The sequence below is a fragment of the Nomascus leucogenys genome, chromosome 17 (genome assembly GCF_006542625.1).
Source record: "Nomascus leucogenys isolate Asia chromosome 17, Asia_NLE_v1, whole genome shotgun sequence".
NCBI classification, from domain to species: domain Eukaryota; kingdom Metazoa; phylum Chordata; class Mammalia; order Primates; family Hylobatidae; genus Nomascus; species Nomascus leucogenys.
In genome coordinates this window covers 70,025,292-70,043,620 of record NC_044397.1, presented here as the reverse complement: position 1 = coordinate 70,043,620, position 18,329 = coordinate 70,025,292, and the positions used below count along the sequence as shown (strand labels likewise).

Sequence of the window (18,329 nt, the reverse complement as noted above, 5' to 3'; positions counted from 1 at the left end):
AAAATTAATTCAAGATGGGTTAAAAACTTAAATGTTAAACCTAAAACCATAAAAACCCTATCAGAAAACCTAGGCAATACCATTCAGGACATAGGCATGGGCAAGGACTTCATGTCTAAAACACCAAAAGCAATGGCAACAAAAGCCAAAATTGACAAATGGGATCTCATTAAACTAAAGAGCTTCTGCACAGCAAAAGAAACTACCATCAGAGTGAACAAGCAACCTACAGAATGGGAGAAAATTTTTACAATCTACACATCTCACAAAGGGCTAATATCCAGAATCTACAAAGAACTTAAACAAATTTACAAGAAAAAAAATCAAACAACCCCATCAAAAAGTGGGCGAAGGATATGAACAGACACTTCTCAAAAGAAGACATTTATGCAGCCAACAGACACATGAAAAAATGCTCATCAACACTGGCCATCAGAGAAATGCAAATCAAAACCACAATGAGATACCATCTCACATCAGTTAGAATGGCGATCATTAAAAAGTCAGGAAACAACAGATGCTGGAGAGGATGTGGAGAAATAAGAACACTTTTACACTGTTGGTGGGACTGTAAACTAGTTCAACCACTGTGGAAGACAGTGTGACAATTCCTCAAGGATCTAGAACTAGAAATACCATTTGACCCAGCCATCCCATTACTTGGTATATTCCCAAAGGATTATAAATCATGCTGCTATAAAGACACATGCACACATATGTTTATTGTGGCACTATCCACAATAGCAAAGACTTGAAACCAACCCAAATGTCCATCAATGATAGACTGGATTAAGAAAATGTGGCACATATACACCATGGAATACTATGCAGCCATAAAAAAGGGTAAGTTGATGTCTTTTATACGGACATGGATGAAGCTGGAAACCATCACTCTGAGCAAACTGTCCCAAGGACAGAAAACCAAACACTGCATGTTCTCACTCATAGGTGGGAATTGAACAATGAGAACACTTGGACACAGTTTGGGGAACATCACACATCGGGGCCTATCGTGGGGTGGGGGGAGGGAGGAGGGATAGCATTAGGAGATATACCTAATGTAAATGACGAGTTATTGGGTGCAGCACACCAACATGGCACATGTATACATATGTAACAAACCCTCACATTGTGCACATGTACCCTAGAACTTAAAGTATAATAATGAAAAAAAAAAAAGATACGAGAGGATGTTTTGAAGAAGAGCATTCCAAGATTCCTTGTTTGATTGGAAGAAGGGGAAAGATATCAATGTATTTTACACTTGAACAAATATCTGCATGTTAACATTTTATGGTTAGCCACCAAAAGAATAGAAGTAGAATATCTACCTTCCCAGTTAGTGTCACTGGGGAGGGTAGCCATGGTAATAAATACAAGTTTTCCCCAGATTTCTATTTCTTTTGTTCCTCAAATGCCAGTTTCCAATCTCCTCACAGTTTTGATGACACCTCTACAGTCAATATTGGTTGAATCTGCATATCCTTCTTAAAGACTAGATAGAGCCTAATAGTGTATTTTATATTCCAGGACTGTATAACCAATTTAGAGAGACTAGCACCTCTTCGGTAGCCCTCCTAATGAAATATACTGATTTTTAAAAGTTTTAGTCATTGTTGTGTAACATTTTCCACATGAAAAAACAAAAAGGATAAGAAAAAACAAACTATTTTCAAAAACAGAACTTATTTATTTATTTATTTATTTATTTTTAGTTTTGAGACTGAGTCTCGCTCTGTCGCCCAAGCTGGAGTGCAGTGGCGCGATGTCGGCTTACTGCAAGCTCCACCTCCCAGGTTCACGCCATTCTCCTGCCTCAGCCTCCTGAGTAGCTGGGACTACAGGCACCTGCAACCACTCCCGGCTAATTTTTTTTTTTTTTTTTTGTATTTTTTTGTATATTTAGTAGAGACAGGGTTTCACCTTGTTAGCCAGGATGGTCTCGATCTCCTGACCTCATGATCCGCCTGCCTCGGCCTCCCAAATTGCTGGGATTACAGGAGTGAGCCACTGCTCCCAGCCCAAAAACAGAACTTTTTTAAAAAAATAGAACATTTTTAAACCTGCCCAAACAATCTCAAAGCAATCCTTTTCCCTCAAAATACTTTAATGAGCTCATATTTTTTCTATATGGCATATAGAAAAGTGCACAACATTTCTAGCTCATAGAACTACTGTAAAGGGAACGTCCATGTAGTCACCATATAATTAACTGAAATAGAGAAATTATTATACTGAGTCTCCACTTGCCAGCCTCCAAGATAAGAATCAGCTACTGACCTGATTTTTGAGATTATCAACATAACCATTTCTATATACAAATCAACAATGATTTACTTTAATCTGTTTTTAAACAACATACAAATGGAAGTATGGAGTATTTTTTTAAATTTTGTACCTGGATTCATTCATTCAAAATTATATTTGTAAGATTCAACCATGTTGTGTGTAACTGTATAGTTCATTCATTCTCATTATTGTATACTGTTCCACCTTTTAATAAACCAAAATGTATTCATTTCTCTATTAATGGATATTTGGGTTGTTTCCAGTTTGAAGCTATTGCAAATAATGTTACTATATTATTGTATGTACTTCCTAGGACACATGTGCAAGACTTTTTTGGGAATATATACTTTAAATTAGAATTACTGAGTTACAAGGTATCTATATTTTGAAGGTTATCAGATAATGTACACTGTTTACCAAAATAGTTGTACCAATTTTTATGTCCACCTGTGGTGGATGAAAACTCCTTTATCAATATATTAGATGTGAGTTGGTATTTCACTGTGGTTTGAATTTGTGTTTTCTTTATGACTAATGATGGTGGTCAACTTTACATAAGTTTATTGACCATTTGGTGTTCTTCTGGGAGATATCTGTTCATAAACAATTTGTCCATTTTTCTATCAGGTTGTCTTTCTTATCTTCCCACTCTAATATAAACTTCACAAGGACAGAGATTTCTTTCCTGTATTCCAAGCACCTAGAACAGTGCTCCTGGTCACAACAGTCTTTCAATAAATATTTATCAAATTAATGAATGAAATTTCTGGATAGTAGGTGGGGTATATACTTCGTAAATATCTTCACTCACTTTGAGGTTTATTTTTTATCCTACAGTTCTTTTGAGGAACTGAAGTTCTTTTCATCAACTTTATCAGTTTTTCTTCATGACTGGATTTTTGTATGTTGTTTATGAAGTCATTTCTTATTCCAAGTGACTTTTTCTATATTATATGCTGAACACTTTATAAATTTGTCTTTCATATTTGAGTGTTTAATCCAACTTGGATTTATTACTTATATAGCTCCAATTTCTCCTTGTCCCATATGATCTCCCAATTATTCCAGCACTATTTATTAAAATTCCTGTCCTTACCCACCAATCTGCAATACCCACTCTTCCATATATCAAATGCCTTTAAATGTACATTTCTGCTCCTGGGTTCTACTCTATTGCAGTTATCTATTTGTCTATTGCTGTGCCAATATCATAGTGTCTTTTTACACTAGCTTTATAATACAGCAACAATTGATAGTGCAAATCCTTCTTTTTCAAGAATACCTTGATTGTATTTGGCCCTTTGCATTTCTGAATAACTTTTAAATCAGCTCATCAAAGTCAACAAAAAATATGTTGGAATTTTGACTGGTAGAGCATTGAATCTATAAATCTTTTTAATATCAAGTCTTCAATCAATGAATGTGGAATATCTCTCCACTCAGATTTTCCCAGACATATCTCAGGAATGTTTTAATCATTTTCCCATAGCTGTCATATGTATCTTTTGTTGGATTTATTCTGAGGAAGGCCATGCTTTTAATGCTATTCTAAATAGCATCCTTTCAAAATTTCATTTTGTATTTGATGCTAAAGTACAAAATTTATAATTTTTAATTTTAATATTAATGCTTACATCTAGTAACATTGTAAATTTTCTTATTATTGCAAATACTGTATCCATAAACTTTTAAAATTTTTCTAGATACATGATGTAATCTACTTTTAAGAACACTTATTTCTTTTTTTTTCAAGTTTTCCAATCCTTATACTTATTACTACTTTTCTTTTTATGTACTGTGCTGGATAGTATCCCTGGCACAATACTGACTATGTCACTAGTTTTCATTGATTCTATGCTAGTCTTTTTTATGCTGAAAACTTCCTAAAACAAAGAGTGCGTATATTTACTAATCTCTATATTGACATAAGCCCTATGAAAACTCAATAAATATTTGTTGAAAGAGTAAAGCTATCAATTAATTTTAATTTTAATTTTAAATGTTTTGCATGACAAGAATAACATTGTAAAGAAATCTGATGATTCAGCTAGGAATATGCTCCACTGAAAGAAACAGAAAACCTAACAAAAGTGGCTTACACAATATGGATGTTGTTTATTATATCATTCAACAAGAAAATGAAAGATAAGTATCTGTTGGCATTGGTTCAGCAGCAGAAGGATGGTAGGCCAGATATATCTGCTATTTTTATGACCTTTCCCTTATGGTCACAAGATGACTGCTGCACTTCTGGGCATGACATCCTAGTGTAATAAAAGCAGGAAGAAACAGAGAAGGGGCAGCTAAGTCTGTCCTTTTGTGAGAAAGGCAGATACTTTACTAGATGTAACCAAAACTGACTTCGCCTTAGTTTTCATTGGCAAAAACTAGCTGATATGGCTATCTCAAGGAGCAATTAAGTGTGGGAGCAAAACACATGACCGTTGAAATTAATTTCAACTTATCACCTGAGACCGGTCTCACTGCTGCTTCATCGTGGTACTCTTATCAAGATAGACATGCTAGCAGATGTAAGTGCCTGCCACATGTGATTCACAGTTTTTCCTACTGCTTTCTTAATTTCATCCTTAGAGAATACAATTAGAAATAAGCTGCTATTACTGCTAACCAAAGATCTCCTCCAATGTTTTATTAATTTTACACATGAACTAGGAGATATTCCATTAAAGCCTTTGTTAGGAAATCTGTTTAAACAACACAATAAAAGGGATGACTTTGAGATAGAATTTTAGTGACATCTCCAGTTTCTGGTTACATGATATTGGTTAAGCTTCTGAAAAATCAAATAAATCCACAAACTTTCCTGATATGAATCTAATCTCATTAATTTTCCTTTTCATTTAATCAACAAATATCAGCCAGTCTGTAAAAGCCTACTGAAAGGTCTCTTAATTCAGTAGTAGTCTTACCTCAGGTATGCTCCATATATGAAGAACAATCCCATCATTAGTCCATTTAAAATAAAGATTACACCAACATAAAAGCAAGCAGGATCTCCCAATCCTTTGAAAAGATACAGATAATCAGTGTTTAATGAATATATGACTCTAAAGCAATTGGGCATAATTATCTCAGTGCTTTGCAATCAAGAGCTCATGAATTTGCTGAAAGCATTTGCTTTCCAGATTGCTGCTGTGTTTAATTCTTTACCCTTATAAGAGTTTGTGTGTGTGTGTGTGTGTATGCAGACACATATACGTGTGTGTGTATATATGTGTGTGTATATATATGTGTGTATATATACACATATACATATGTAATCTCACCCTTAATGAGCGATTAGTTACACTTATACTTTATACTTTTTATAATTGCATTTATACTTTCCTCTAATGAATTACTATTATACTGTAATGATTTGTTGGGGATTCACATTTATTTAGATGATGCTGCTAGTGTTCAGTGTCTGGAACTGTCTGTAGAACCACTTAATGAATACAAAAGAAAATCCATTGCATTATTTTTATCTTTTGCTAGGCTCTAGGAAGAGTTAAGATATGGTTTTGACTTTAGGGTACAGCTTTAGTCTATATGAAATGATCCAGTCATTTGATCCATTATTATGTATAGCTAGAATCTTAGTATATTCCATGTAGAAGATCGTGCGTGTGTGTGGCAATATGTACTTTACAATCATCCCACATTTTTCTCAGAACAAGTTTATGATATTAGCTGGAATAAAAATACTTTTATTATGGTTGAGAAAACAGAACATTAGATATTCAACTTGTCAAAGGTTATTTCACTTTAACTGGCTGGAGCCAAGGTCTGAAGGCTGGCCTTCTGATTTCCTCTGCCTCTCTGATCACTCCTTTCAGTCAGTTCCAGTAAATTCTCTTGTTTTATGTACCACTCTTTAATACTGGACCACCTTAGGCTCTGTTATATCCCCCCTTCATTTCTCCATCTGCATATTCTCCATAAGGAAATTCTTCCACATCCATGGCTCCAATGATTTACATACAGATGACTCCAACTCTACATTTAACCCAGAACTTTCTCCTTATTCTTATACCCAGATAGCCACTTGATGTCCCCACTCTGAGGTCTCTCAAGTACCTCAAATTCATGCATACACAGTGAAACATAACAATACAAACCTGCTGCTGTTCAAATGTTTCCTATCACTCAAAGGAGCTCAGTTACTTAAGCTAGAAACCAAAGTGTGTTTCACATGATTCTTCACTCACCTTCCCCTCTCTTACCAAACAATCACCAAGTCTTGTCCATTCTGCTTCCAAAATCTCTCTCACACCCAGGCATTTCCACATTATCTTTCCTGCAATCACTTGCTGAGAATATAGTTGTCTCCTACCTGGCCTCCCTTAACCTACTTTTGTTCCTTTACTAATATTCTTTCCATACCATTGACTAAATAATGTTTTAAAATGAAACTCTGTTAAAATTCTTCAATGGATAAAGTATAAAATCCTTCACCAGTGCACCCCTTTCATGATCTGATCCTTGCTTATATTCCCAGCACCATTTCACATCATTTTTCTTCTCTATCGCTTCCAGGAATTCTAGCCTTCTTTCAGTTCTCTCTTGCTTCAGGATATTTGAATATGTTATTCCCTATTCTTAAAACACTTATCCTCTCTTACTCCTAATGTCCGTAACCTTATTTTCTTATTTGTAATATCCATAACAGTTGTAACTGCTAACAGCCCCCTTACAGCATAAACTCTATGAGGGTAAGGCCCCACATCTAGCTGGTTCATCTCTGTGTCCCAAGTGCCAAACACTAACCTAACACTTATTGGGAATGTAACTAATACCATACTTAAGTGATCATTTTCACCACTCAGACAGGGTCACACCTTCTAGCTGATTGAATCGTTGCAAAGTCTTTCATTTTATGAGGCATTTTCTCCAATCCTTTACATTGTACACAAAAAGGTATAATTGCCCCTCAAACATCCTCATCAATTCTATTTTTACTGACGGAATCAGTAAAAAATGTAAGGAAAATAGATTTAGTTTATATCCCAAGAGTTGAATGTTGTTACAAACAAGTCTAAAAATTTATTCATAAAATACAGTAAGTCATGTTAAGAATTTGAAGAAATAAAGAAAAAACAACAGTGTTAGTGTTATGAAAATAGATACAAGTGGCTCTGAACGAGAGTCTAAAGGGACAGCACCATACTTGAATTGTAAAAGTGCTGAATTGCAAACATCTTAAATGCAAGTGACCACTATGTATCCTGGAAAGCTGTTAGATGATTCCAAAAGCGGTTCTTTGACAAAGAAACCAATGTAGAAGATAAATAGGAAGAGTTTTATTAATACTACTTATGGACTATGAGCATATATAAAAAAGTAATATTTCTAAATCAATCTATTATTGCATATCCGATTTTTAAATATGTATGCATAATTAAATTTATACATTAGCTATTACAAATAGATATTTGACTATTTAATGTATCCTCAAAATTTACATATTGAAGCTACCCCAAAAAACATCTTTCTGTATCTTCTCATTCTGAAATAGAAGACTAACTTATAGTCAAGATTGCCTTACAATGGGATATGTTAATACTCAAATTCCAAAATTTATACTCAAATTTGTAAGTACACAGCCTTCTCAAAAAAATACTTTAAAATGTAAAATACTCACTGAGGTGAGTCAGTTCTAATTTTTTTTAAATCAACAACAGAATTTTACAATAATTCTTAAAAGTGAATCATAATATTGTTAAATGTTTATGAATGTTTACAAATGACAGCATTTTTGGAAGAAACATGCCTTCACAGCTTTGAACTTCATTAAGAGGTTCTATTCTGGTGACATTCCAGCAGGTCTTAGTTTCCAGTCCAAATAAATTCATTATTCCCATGAATGTGCGATACCAGAAGGCTATGATTACCTTTAAAAAGATAAAAACAAAGAGATAATGGAGGTAAATACATTCTCTTCATAATAATAATAATAATATATACCATGGAATACTATGCAGCCACAAAAAAGGATGAGTTCATGTCCTTTGTAGGGACATGGATGAAGCTGGAAACCATCATTCTCAGCAAATTATCACAAGGACAAAAAACCAAACACCGCATGTTTTCACTCATAGGTGGGAATTGAACAATGAGAACACTTGGACACAGGAAGGGGAACATCACACTCCAGGGCCTGTTGTGGGGTGGGGGGAGTGGGGAGGGATAGCATTAGGAGATATACCTAATGTAAATGATGAGTTAATAGGTGCAGCACACCAACATGGCACATGTATACATATGTAAGAAACCTGCACGTTGTGCACATGTACCCTATAACTTAAAGTATAATAAAATAAATAATAATAATAATCTTTCCAAAATACAATTTTGTGATGGTTGCCTTAGACATTATAAACTCTGACAAATTCATTTACATCATTTCACTTGGGAATCAGTCACTTAAAAATTATACATTATGCTTCCATATAGAAAAATATTATATATGTGGTAACCAATTCTGTAATATAAATAATAGTAACTGTAAGTCAATATAAAAGTATATAATTAAAATATGGTGATTAATAGAAAAATAAAAAGATTTACAGAAACATTTCATAATTCATTTCATTTAGATCCTTGAATTTCTTCATAAAATATAAAATATATTATAAAAACTGGAACAGAATGGAATAATAGCTCCTGTGCCCATTACAATTTTAACCAAGCAGAAGATTTAATTGACCAATTCTTTCCTATCTGCCAGTTATTTTTAAAATTTCAAAGACAAAGAAAAAATAACAAGAGAAAAAAAATTCCAACAGAATGTTCATGTCTCAGAGGTTTTTTAAAAATAACATTATACATTCTGGGAAACTAATGTGAGATCACTGGGGGAAAAAGTCAAAAAATAAAGAGTTGAAAAGAGAAAGTAAGCACCTCTTAGAGTTAACCATTTTTAATATTTTGGTGATTGGCCAGGTGCGGTGGCTCACGCCTGTAATCCCAGCACTTTGAGAGGCCAAGGGGGGCGGATCACAAGGTCAGGAGTTCAAGACCAGCCTAGCCAACATGGTGAAACCCCATCTCTACTAAAAATACAAAAATTAGCTGGGCGTGGTGGCGGGCGCCTGTAATGCCAGCTACTCGGGAGTCTGAGGCAGGAGAATCACTTGAAATCGGAAGGCAGAGGCTGCAGTGAGCCAAGATCACACCACTACACTCCAGCCTGGGCGACAAGAGCGAAACTCCATCTCAAAAAAAAAAAAAAGTTAGTGATTATCTTTCCAGTCCTTCCCCTAGGCATTTAAAACATGAAATTAGAGTTATTCAATACTACCTAATGAGATCATATTATCAATGTTAATGTAATGTACATCACTAAACATCAGAAACATCTTTCCACATCTCACAAGTGTAGATTTATTATGCAGCTTGATGTAGTAGGAAAAGCATAGCTTTGATGTCAGAATTCAACTCAAATGCTGACTCTGCAAGTTACAGTTTCTATGGTCTCAAGTAATCCTTCAATGGCTGTCAATCACTTCATCTCTCAAATGAGTTTAATAATAACCATTCTACAAAAGAAGTGAGATGAGAGCTCACATATACAGTCATATATGTCCTGTATATCCTAAGTATGGCGCTGGCATATAGTATGCAGTGAATGCTTTTACCTTTGTAAAACATTCTGTTCTAAACTTACATTGTTATTTGCAAATGAGAAATTTATCTCCTGTGAACACAAAAAGTGTGAACATAAAATTCAACATTGCAGTACTACATAGTGTTGGCAGTAAATCTAGATCCTCTCAATTTTTTATCTCTGTGATGTGAAAAGACTGGGAACAAGTCCTGTTCTTCATAATGCTATCAAGTTTTAAAAACAACTGAACTACATTATAATTACTTTTGACATTTTTCATAATGTTGAAGAAGAAATTAAAAACTGTGCTTACTAATCATTCAATAAATACTGTTGAATAAGTAAAAAAGAAAGTTGTCACTGAGACCATACTGTTAGAAATTAATGAAACAAGAAATAGAGAATTTTACTATATAATTAAAAGATTCACGTATAACCAAAAAATTAAAAATACTAATTATCAACCACTGAGAGAAATAGGGCTAGTGTAATAAGTTAAACCCTTATTTTATATATACAGAGTAAGCCAACATTAACTGAAATTGAAGATACAGGAAATAGGTTTTTGCGTTTGGGTTTTTGCATTTACTTTAGAGTTATGAAGATAGCCATTAGAGTACATAAAAACAGAAGAGTGCCTCCAAAGAGTAAGCAGGGATGCAGAGAAAGTTGGTGCAGAAAACTGCAGCTTTAATCTTAGGCAAGTGTACATTATCCAATTGTTACTATTACGAATTACATTTAAAAACTTACAGAAATCAAAACCTGAGAAATTTTCCAAGTAGCTGGAAATTAAGCAACACAATTTTATTTTATTTTGTTATTTATGTGTGTGTGTTTCTAGAAGGTTTTTAAAAATTATTATTATTTTTAAGTTCCGGAGTACGTGTGCAGGATGTGCAGGTTTGTTACATAGGTAAACGTGTGCCATGGTGGTTTGCTGCACCTATTGACCTGTCATCTAAGTATTAAGCCCAGCATGCATTTGCTCTTTTCTGTAATGCTTTCCCCTGCCCTGCCCTTCCCCTACAAGCCCCAGTGAGTGTTGTTTCCCTCCCTGTGTCCATAATAACACAATTTTAAATTGCCGATGGATCAAAGAAGAAATCACATGAGAAATTAGAAAATAATTTGAACTGAATGAAAATGAAAATAAAATATATAAATATTTAAGTAATACAAATGTTTGCTATTGGAAAGATGGAGTGGATGTACTTTTCCTGATTACTCCCATGAAGTACAACTGAAAACCCTTTGAGTTATATACAAATCAAACATAAGAAGACTCTGAAAAGTAGAGAGAAGGCAGACTTGAGACCCAAAGAACAACATGGTTATGAGTTCCGTGGGCTCTCTTTGTGCCTTATTTTCTCAGATTTGGAGTTAAAGAGGCTGGCAATCCAGAAATGCCAATGGGCACTGCTATAGTTTGAATGTGTCCCATCCAAAATTCAGGTATTGAAACTTAATGGCCAATGTGATAGTATTAAGAGATGGGACCTGCAAGAGGTGATTAGGCCATGAAGACTCCCACCTCATGAGTGAGATTAAAGCTCTCTTACTCTCCTACTGTCTGCCATGTGAGGATACAGTGTTCCTCTCCTTCAGAAGATGCAACATCAAGGCACCATCTTGGAAGCGGAGAGCAGCCTTCACCAGACACCAAATCTGCTGGCGCCTTGATCTTGGACTTCCTTGGACTCCAGAATTCTTAGACTCCAGAATTGTGAGATATAAATTTCTATTCTTTATAAATTACCTAGTCTCAGATACTTTGTTCAAACAGCACAAAACAGACTAAGACAAATATACAAAAAGTACCCAAAAAGTCAAAAGTAAAAAAAATGTGGCTCTACCCCTACCATATAAACAAAGGACAAGTTGGGAAGCTAGACTTCCACCTTCCCTGGGCTTTTTATTTATTTATTTTTTTTTTGAGACAGAGTCTCGCTGTTTTCACTCAGGCTGGAGTGCAGTGGCGTGATCTTGGCTCACTGCAACCTCTTCCTCCCAGGTTCAAGCCAATTCTCCTGCCTCAGCCTCCCAAGTAGCTGTGCCCACCACCACATCTGGCTAATTTTTGTATATTTAGTAGAGATAGGGTTTCACCATGTTGGCCAGGCTGGTCTCAAACTCCTGACCTCAAGTGATCCTGAAAGCAACAAGATGGTGCCTTCCCCCTTTTCCCCTTCCTTTGCTTGAGTGATGCCAGAGGTATCTAGTTAAAATAGCAGGTTTAAATAAAATCCAGTCTCATAATACTCAAAATGTCTAGGTTTCAAGTGAAAATCACTCAAGAACCAGAAAGATCTCAAACTGAATGAGAAATAAATGGATTCCAATACTGAGATGAAAGAAATATTAGCATTATCAAGGATTTTAAAGCAACAATCATAAATATACTCTAATGAGCATGCTTAAAACAAATGGAAAAATTGAAAAGTTTACCAGAGAAATAGATAGTCTCAGGAAAAAACCAGAAATCAACACTAAGAACATCTCTCAAAACCACACAATTACATGGAAGTTAAACAACCTGCTCCTGAATGACTTTTTGAGTCAACAAAGAAATTAAGGTAGAAATCAAGAAATTCTTTGAAACTAATGAAAATAAAGATACAACATACCAGGATCACTGGAACACAGCTAAAGCAGTGTTAAGAGGAAAATTTACAGAGTTAAATGCCCACTTCAAAAAGTTAGAAAGATCTCAAATTAACAACCTAACATCACACCTAGAGGAACCAGAAAAATAAGAGCAAACCAACCCGAAATCTAGCAGAAGGCAAGAAATAACCAAATCAGAGATTAACTGAATGAAATTGAGACACAGAACACCATACAAAAGATCAACAAAACCACAAGTTGGTTCTTTGAAAGAACAAAATAAATTTAACGGACCACTAGCTAGACTAATAAAGAAAAAGAGAGAGAAGACCCAAATAAACACAATCAGAAATGACAAAGGAGATATTACCATTGACCCCGTAGAAAAGCAAAAAACTCTGAGAGACTATTACGAACAACTCTATGGACACAGACTGGAAAACCTAGAAGAAATGGCTAAATTCCTGGAAATATATAACCTCCAAAGATTGAACCAAGAAGAAATGAAAACCCTGAATAGACCAATAACAAGTTGCAAGACTGAATCACCAATAAAAAGCCTACCAGCCAGAAAAAGCCCTGGAACAGATGACTTCATAGCCAAATTCTACCAGACATATAAGGAGAGCAGATACCAATCATACTGAAACTATTCCAAAAACTCGAGGGATTCCTCCCTTACTCATTCTATAAGGCTAACATCATTCTGATACCAAAATGTGGCAAAGCCACAATGTAAAAAAGAAAACTTCAGGCCAATATCTCTGATGAACATAGATGCAAAATCCTCAACAAAATACTAGCATACTGAATCCATCAGCACTTCAAAAAGCTAATCCACCACGATCAAGTAGGCTTTATTCCTAGGATGCAAGAGTATTTCAACACAGGTAAATCAATAAATATGATTGATCACATAAAAGAACTAAAAAAAACCCCACATGATTATCTAAATAGATGCAGAAAAGGCTTTTGATAAAATTCAACATCCTTTCATTTTAAAAGCCTTCAACAAAGTAGGCATTGAAGGAACATACCTCAAAATTATAAAAGCCATCTAGACAAACCCATAGCCAACACCATAATGAACAGGCAAAAGCTAGAAGCATTTGCCTTGAGAACTGGAACAACAAAAGGATGTTTACTCTCCCCATTCCTATTCAACATAGTACTGGAGGTCCCAGCCACAGCAATAAGGCAAGAGAAAGAAAGAAAATAAATGCATATAGGAAGACAGGAATTCACACTATCTTTTTTGTAAACAATATAATTTTATACCTAGAAAGCCCCATAGTCTCTGACTAAAAGCTCCTAGATATGTCTTTTTAAAACTTCAGCAAACTTTCTGGATGTAAAATCAATGTACCAAAGTCAATAGTATTTCTATGCACCAACAATGTCCAAGCTGGGAGCCAAATCAAGAATGCAATCTCATTCACAATAGCCACAAAAAAAGTAATAAAAAACATATAAAAGAATACCTAGGAATACAGCTAATTAGAGAGGAGAAAAATCTCTACAATAAGAATTACAAAACACTGCTGAAAGAAATCAGAGACAATAAAAACAAATGGAAAAACATTCCATGCTCATGAATAGGAAGATCAATATTGTTAAAATCACCATATTACCAAAAGCAATTTACAGATTCAATGCTATTCCTATCAAACTACCAATGACATTTTTCACATAATTAGAAAAACTATGCTAAAACTCATATGGATACTCCTTCAACGTAAATAAGGTTAAAATAAATAAGTAAATAAAATAAAACATATATGAAACCAAAAAACAGTTCAAATAGCCAAAGCAATCCTAAGCAAAAAGGACAAAGCCAGAGGCATCATACTACCCAACTTCAAACTATATTTCAAGGCTACAATAACCAAAACAGCATGGTGCTAGCACAAAAACAGACACATAGACCAATGGAACAGAATAGAGAGCCCAGAAATAAAGTCACACACCTAGAATCATCCGATTTTCAACAAACCTGACAACACAAGTCAAGAGGAAAAAGGACTTCTTATTCAATAAATGATGCTAAGATAACCGGCTAGCCATATGCAGAAGACTGAAACTTCACCCTTTCTTTTCCCCATACACAAAAATCAACTCAAGATGAATTAAAGACTGAAATGTAAAACCTAAAACAATGAAAACCCTAGAAGAAAACATAGAAAATACCATTCTGGACATAGACCCTGGCAAAAATTTCATGACGAAGATGCCAAAAGCAATTGCAACAAAACAAAGATTGACAAATGCAACCTAATTAAATTAAAGAGCTTCTGCATAGCAAAAGAAACTACCAAGAGAGTAAACAGACAACCTACAGAAAGGGAGAAAATATTTCCAAACTATTCATCTGACAAAGGTCTAATATCCAGAATCCATAAGGAACAAATCAAAAGTAAAAAAACAACCCCATTAAAAAATGGGTACTCCATGCCACTCCCAGTCACAGCCTCCCGTGCCTTGCTCAGCTCCAACATGGCAAAAATCTCCAGCCCTACAGAGACTGTACGGTGCATTAAGTCCCTGATTGCTGTTTTCCAGAAGTATGCTGGAAAGGATGGTTACAACTGCAATCTCTCCAAGACGGAGTTCCTAAGCTTCATAAATACAGAGCTGGCTGCCTTTACAAAGAACCAGAAGGACCCCGGTGTCCTTTACCGCATGAAGAAACTGGATGTCAGCAGTGATGGGCAGTTAGATTTCCCAAAATTTCTTAATCCGATTGGTGGCTTAGCTGTGGCTTGCCATGACTCCTTCCTCAAGGCTGTCTCTTCCCAGAAGTGGACCTGAGGACCCCTTGGGCCTGGCCTTCAAACCCACCCCCTTTCCTTCCAGCCTTTCTGTCATCTTCTCCTCCTCACAGCCCACATGTCCCCTGAGCCCAGCATACCCACCACATCATGCAGGCCCCACCTGTGGATAGTAATAATACAATGTCACTTTTTTAAAACATGAAAAAAAAGTGGGTGAAGGACATGAACACAAATTTCTCAAAATTAGATATTTATGTGACCATCAATCATATGAAAAGTGTTCAACATCACTAATCATTAGAGAAATACAAATCAGAACCACACTAACCCAGTCAGAATGGCTATTATTAAAAAGTCAAAAAATAACAGATGCTGGTAAGGTTGTGGAGAAAAGGGGATGCTTATACACTGCTGGTGGGAATGTAAACTAGTTCAAACACTGTGGAAAGCAGTTTGGAAATTTCTCAAAGAACTTAAAACTGAACTACCATTCGACCCAGCAACCCCATTACTAGGCGTATACCCAAAGGAATATAAATTAGCCTACCATAAAGACACATGCACATGTATGTTCACTGCAGCACTCTTCACAATAGCAAAGACATGGAATCAACCTAAATGCCATCAATAGTGGAATGGATAAAGAAAATGTGGTGATACATATACTCCATGAATATTACGCAGCCATTATAAAGAACAAGATAATGTCCTTTGCAGCAACATGGAAAGAGTTAAAGGCCAGTATGCTACGTGAATTAATGCAGGAACAGAAAACTAAATACTGTGTGTTCTCACTTATAAGCGAAGCTAAACACTGAGTACACAGGGACACAAAGAAGGGAACAACAGACACTGGGGCCTACTTGAGGGTGAAGGGTGGGAAGATGGTGAAGACTCAATAACTGCCTATTGAGTACTATGCTTATTACCTGGGTGACAAAATACTCCGTACACCAAACCCCACTGCATGCAATTTACCTATATAGCAAACCCACACATGTATCCCATGAACCTAAAATAGAAGTTGGAAGAAGAAAAAGTGTCAGCAGAAAAATAGAACACATAAAGAAAAGTCAAAATTTTCAGAACTCAAAAATAAATAATCAAAATAAAAAACCTTAATGGATGGTACAAGAGGAGAATGCCAGAGATAGAAGAAAATAACCAGTAAACTAGAAGACAGAACAATAGAAATTACTCAATCTGAGCAAAAGAGAAAAAACAGATGCTAACAGAATAAACAAACAAAACAGCCCTAGGGACCTGTGGAACTTTAACAAAGGATCCTACATTCATGTCATTGGAGTCTTGGAAGGAGACGGGAAAGAGGCAGGGCTGAAAAAGAATTCAAGAAAATAATTAGTGAGGCTGGTCACGGTGGCTCATGCCTGTAATCCCAGCAGTTTGGGTGGCCAGGGCAGGCAGATTGCTTGAGCCCAGGAGTTTGAGACCAGCCTGAGCAACATGGTGAAACCCCATGTCTACAAAAAATTCAAAAAAATTAGCCAGGTATGGTGGTTGCCCATCTCAGGAGGATGAGGTGGGCAGATCCCTTGATTCCAGGAGTCAGAGGTTGCAGTGAGCTGAGATTGCACCACTGCACTCCAGCCTGGGCGACAGAGTGAGATCCTGTCTCAAATAAATAAATACATAAATACATAAATAAATAAAAAAGAAAGAAAAAGAAATAATGACTGAACTTCCCATATATGGCAAAAGATATAAACCTAAATATTCAAGGAGCTGAGCAAATCTCAGACAGAAAAAATCTAAACAAATCCACACTAAAACACAACATACTTTAGAAAACGTTTGAACTTTGAACGTTATACTTTGATACACTTTTGAAGACTAAATTTAAAAAAATACTGAAACCAACAAGAGAGAAACAAAACCTTACCTAAAAAAGAAAAAGAATTCAACTAACAGCGGATTTCTCATTAGAAACCATGGAGGGCCAGAACAAAATGGCACAACACTTGCCGAATGCTGAAAGAAAGGAACTATCGACCCAGAATCCTATGTCCAGCAAAAATATCTTTCAGTAATGAAAAGATACTGCATTCTCTGAGTTAAGAAAAACTAAAAAACAAAAAACAAACAAACGAAAAAATGCAGCCAGCAGAACTTTTAGAACAGACATCTATTCTAAAAGTGTAGCTAAAGAAAATCCCCTAAACTGAAATGAAATGATAAAAGAAGGAATGCTGGAACATCAAAGAGGAAGAAATAAAAAACATGGATAAAATAAAACAGGCTTTCACTTTCTTCCTGAGTTTATAAAATATGTGTAAAACTTGAGTTTAAAATAAGTTTGATGACTAAAACATACAGTAAAATGACAGCAGCAACAGATTGTAATAAATTGTGTTAATACAATCGCTAGAACCACTAAAAAAAAGCTTTGTAAAGTGATATATTTAAAAAGTAGATAAATCAAAATATAACTCTAAACAGTGTTCAAATAAAATGTTCTGCCTCAAGAAGGTTAAAACAGAAATTGAAAACCAAGAATAGAAACCACAAAAAAAATCAGACTTAAACTCTAACATATTAATAACTATATTGAATGTAAGTGGCCAATTGGTAAACATACCAATTAAGAGATACATTGACAAATTGGATTTAAAAATATTACCCAACCATTTACAAGGATCTCACTTCAAATATAATAATAAAGTCAGGCTGAAAGTGAAAGGATGGAAAATGATGAATTTATCATACACACAGTAATGAAAAGAAAGCAGAAGTGACGATGCCATTATCAGAAAAAAGCACACTTCAGAGCAAACAAAATTATCAGAGAAGGAAGAAAAAGTCATCATTAAATTATTTTTTAAAAAATTCAACAAGAAGACCCTGAAATCCGAAATGCATATGCGCCAAACATAGAGCTACAAAATATGTGAAGAAAAACAGAAGTCAAAGGAGAAATGTACAAATACATAATTTTACTAGGAGACTTCAGAATCCCTCTGTCAAAAAACTAGAATTAGTATTTTCAACTAGTTCTTTTAGTTGATAGAAGAACTAGACAGAAATTCCCCCAAAAT

The 18,329-nt window shown here is 35.1% G+C and overlaps 1 protein-coding gene and 1 pseudogene across 1 annotated transcript in view; one reads left to right on the top strand and one right to left on the bottom strand.

Annotated features, from left to right (window-relative positions):
* The window catches only part of DPY19L2 (dpy-19 like 2), a 126,943-nt gene that overhangs the window by 94,993 nt on the left and 13,621 nt on the right, over window positions 1-18,329 (bottom strand). Inside the window, exons 5-6 of the mRNA XM_030795780.1 lie at window positions 8,063-8,183; window positions 5,220-5,313 (exon numbers count right to left, since the gene is read on the bottom strand). Coding sequence (XP_030651640.1) covers window positions 5,220-5,313; window positions 8,063-8,183 — 215 coding nt within the window. The remainder of the gene's footprint in view (window positions 1-5,219; window positions 5,314-8,062; window positions 8,184-18,329) is intronic.
* LOC105737741 lies at window positions 14,999-15,313 on the top strand (annotated as a pseudogene).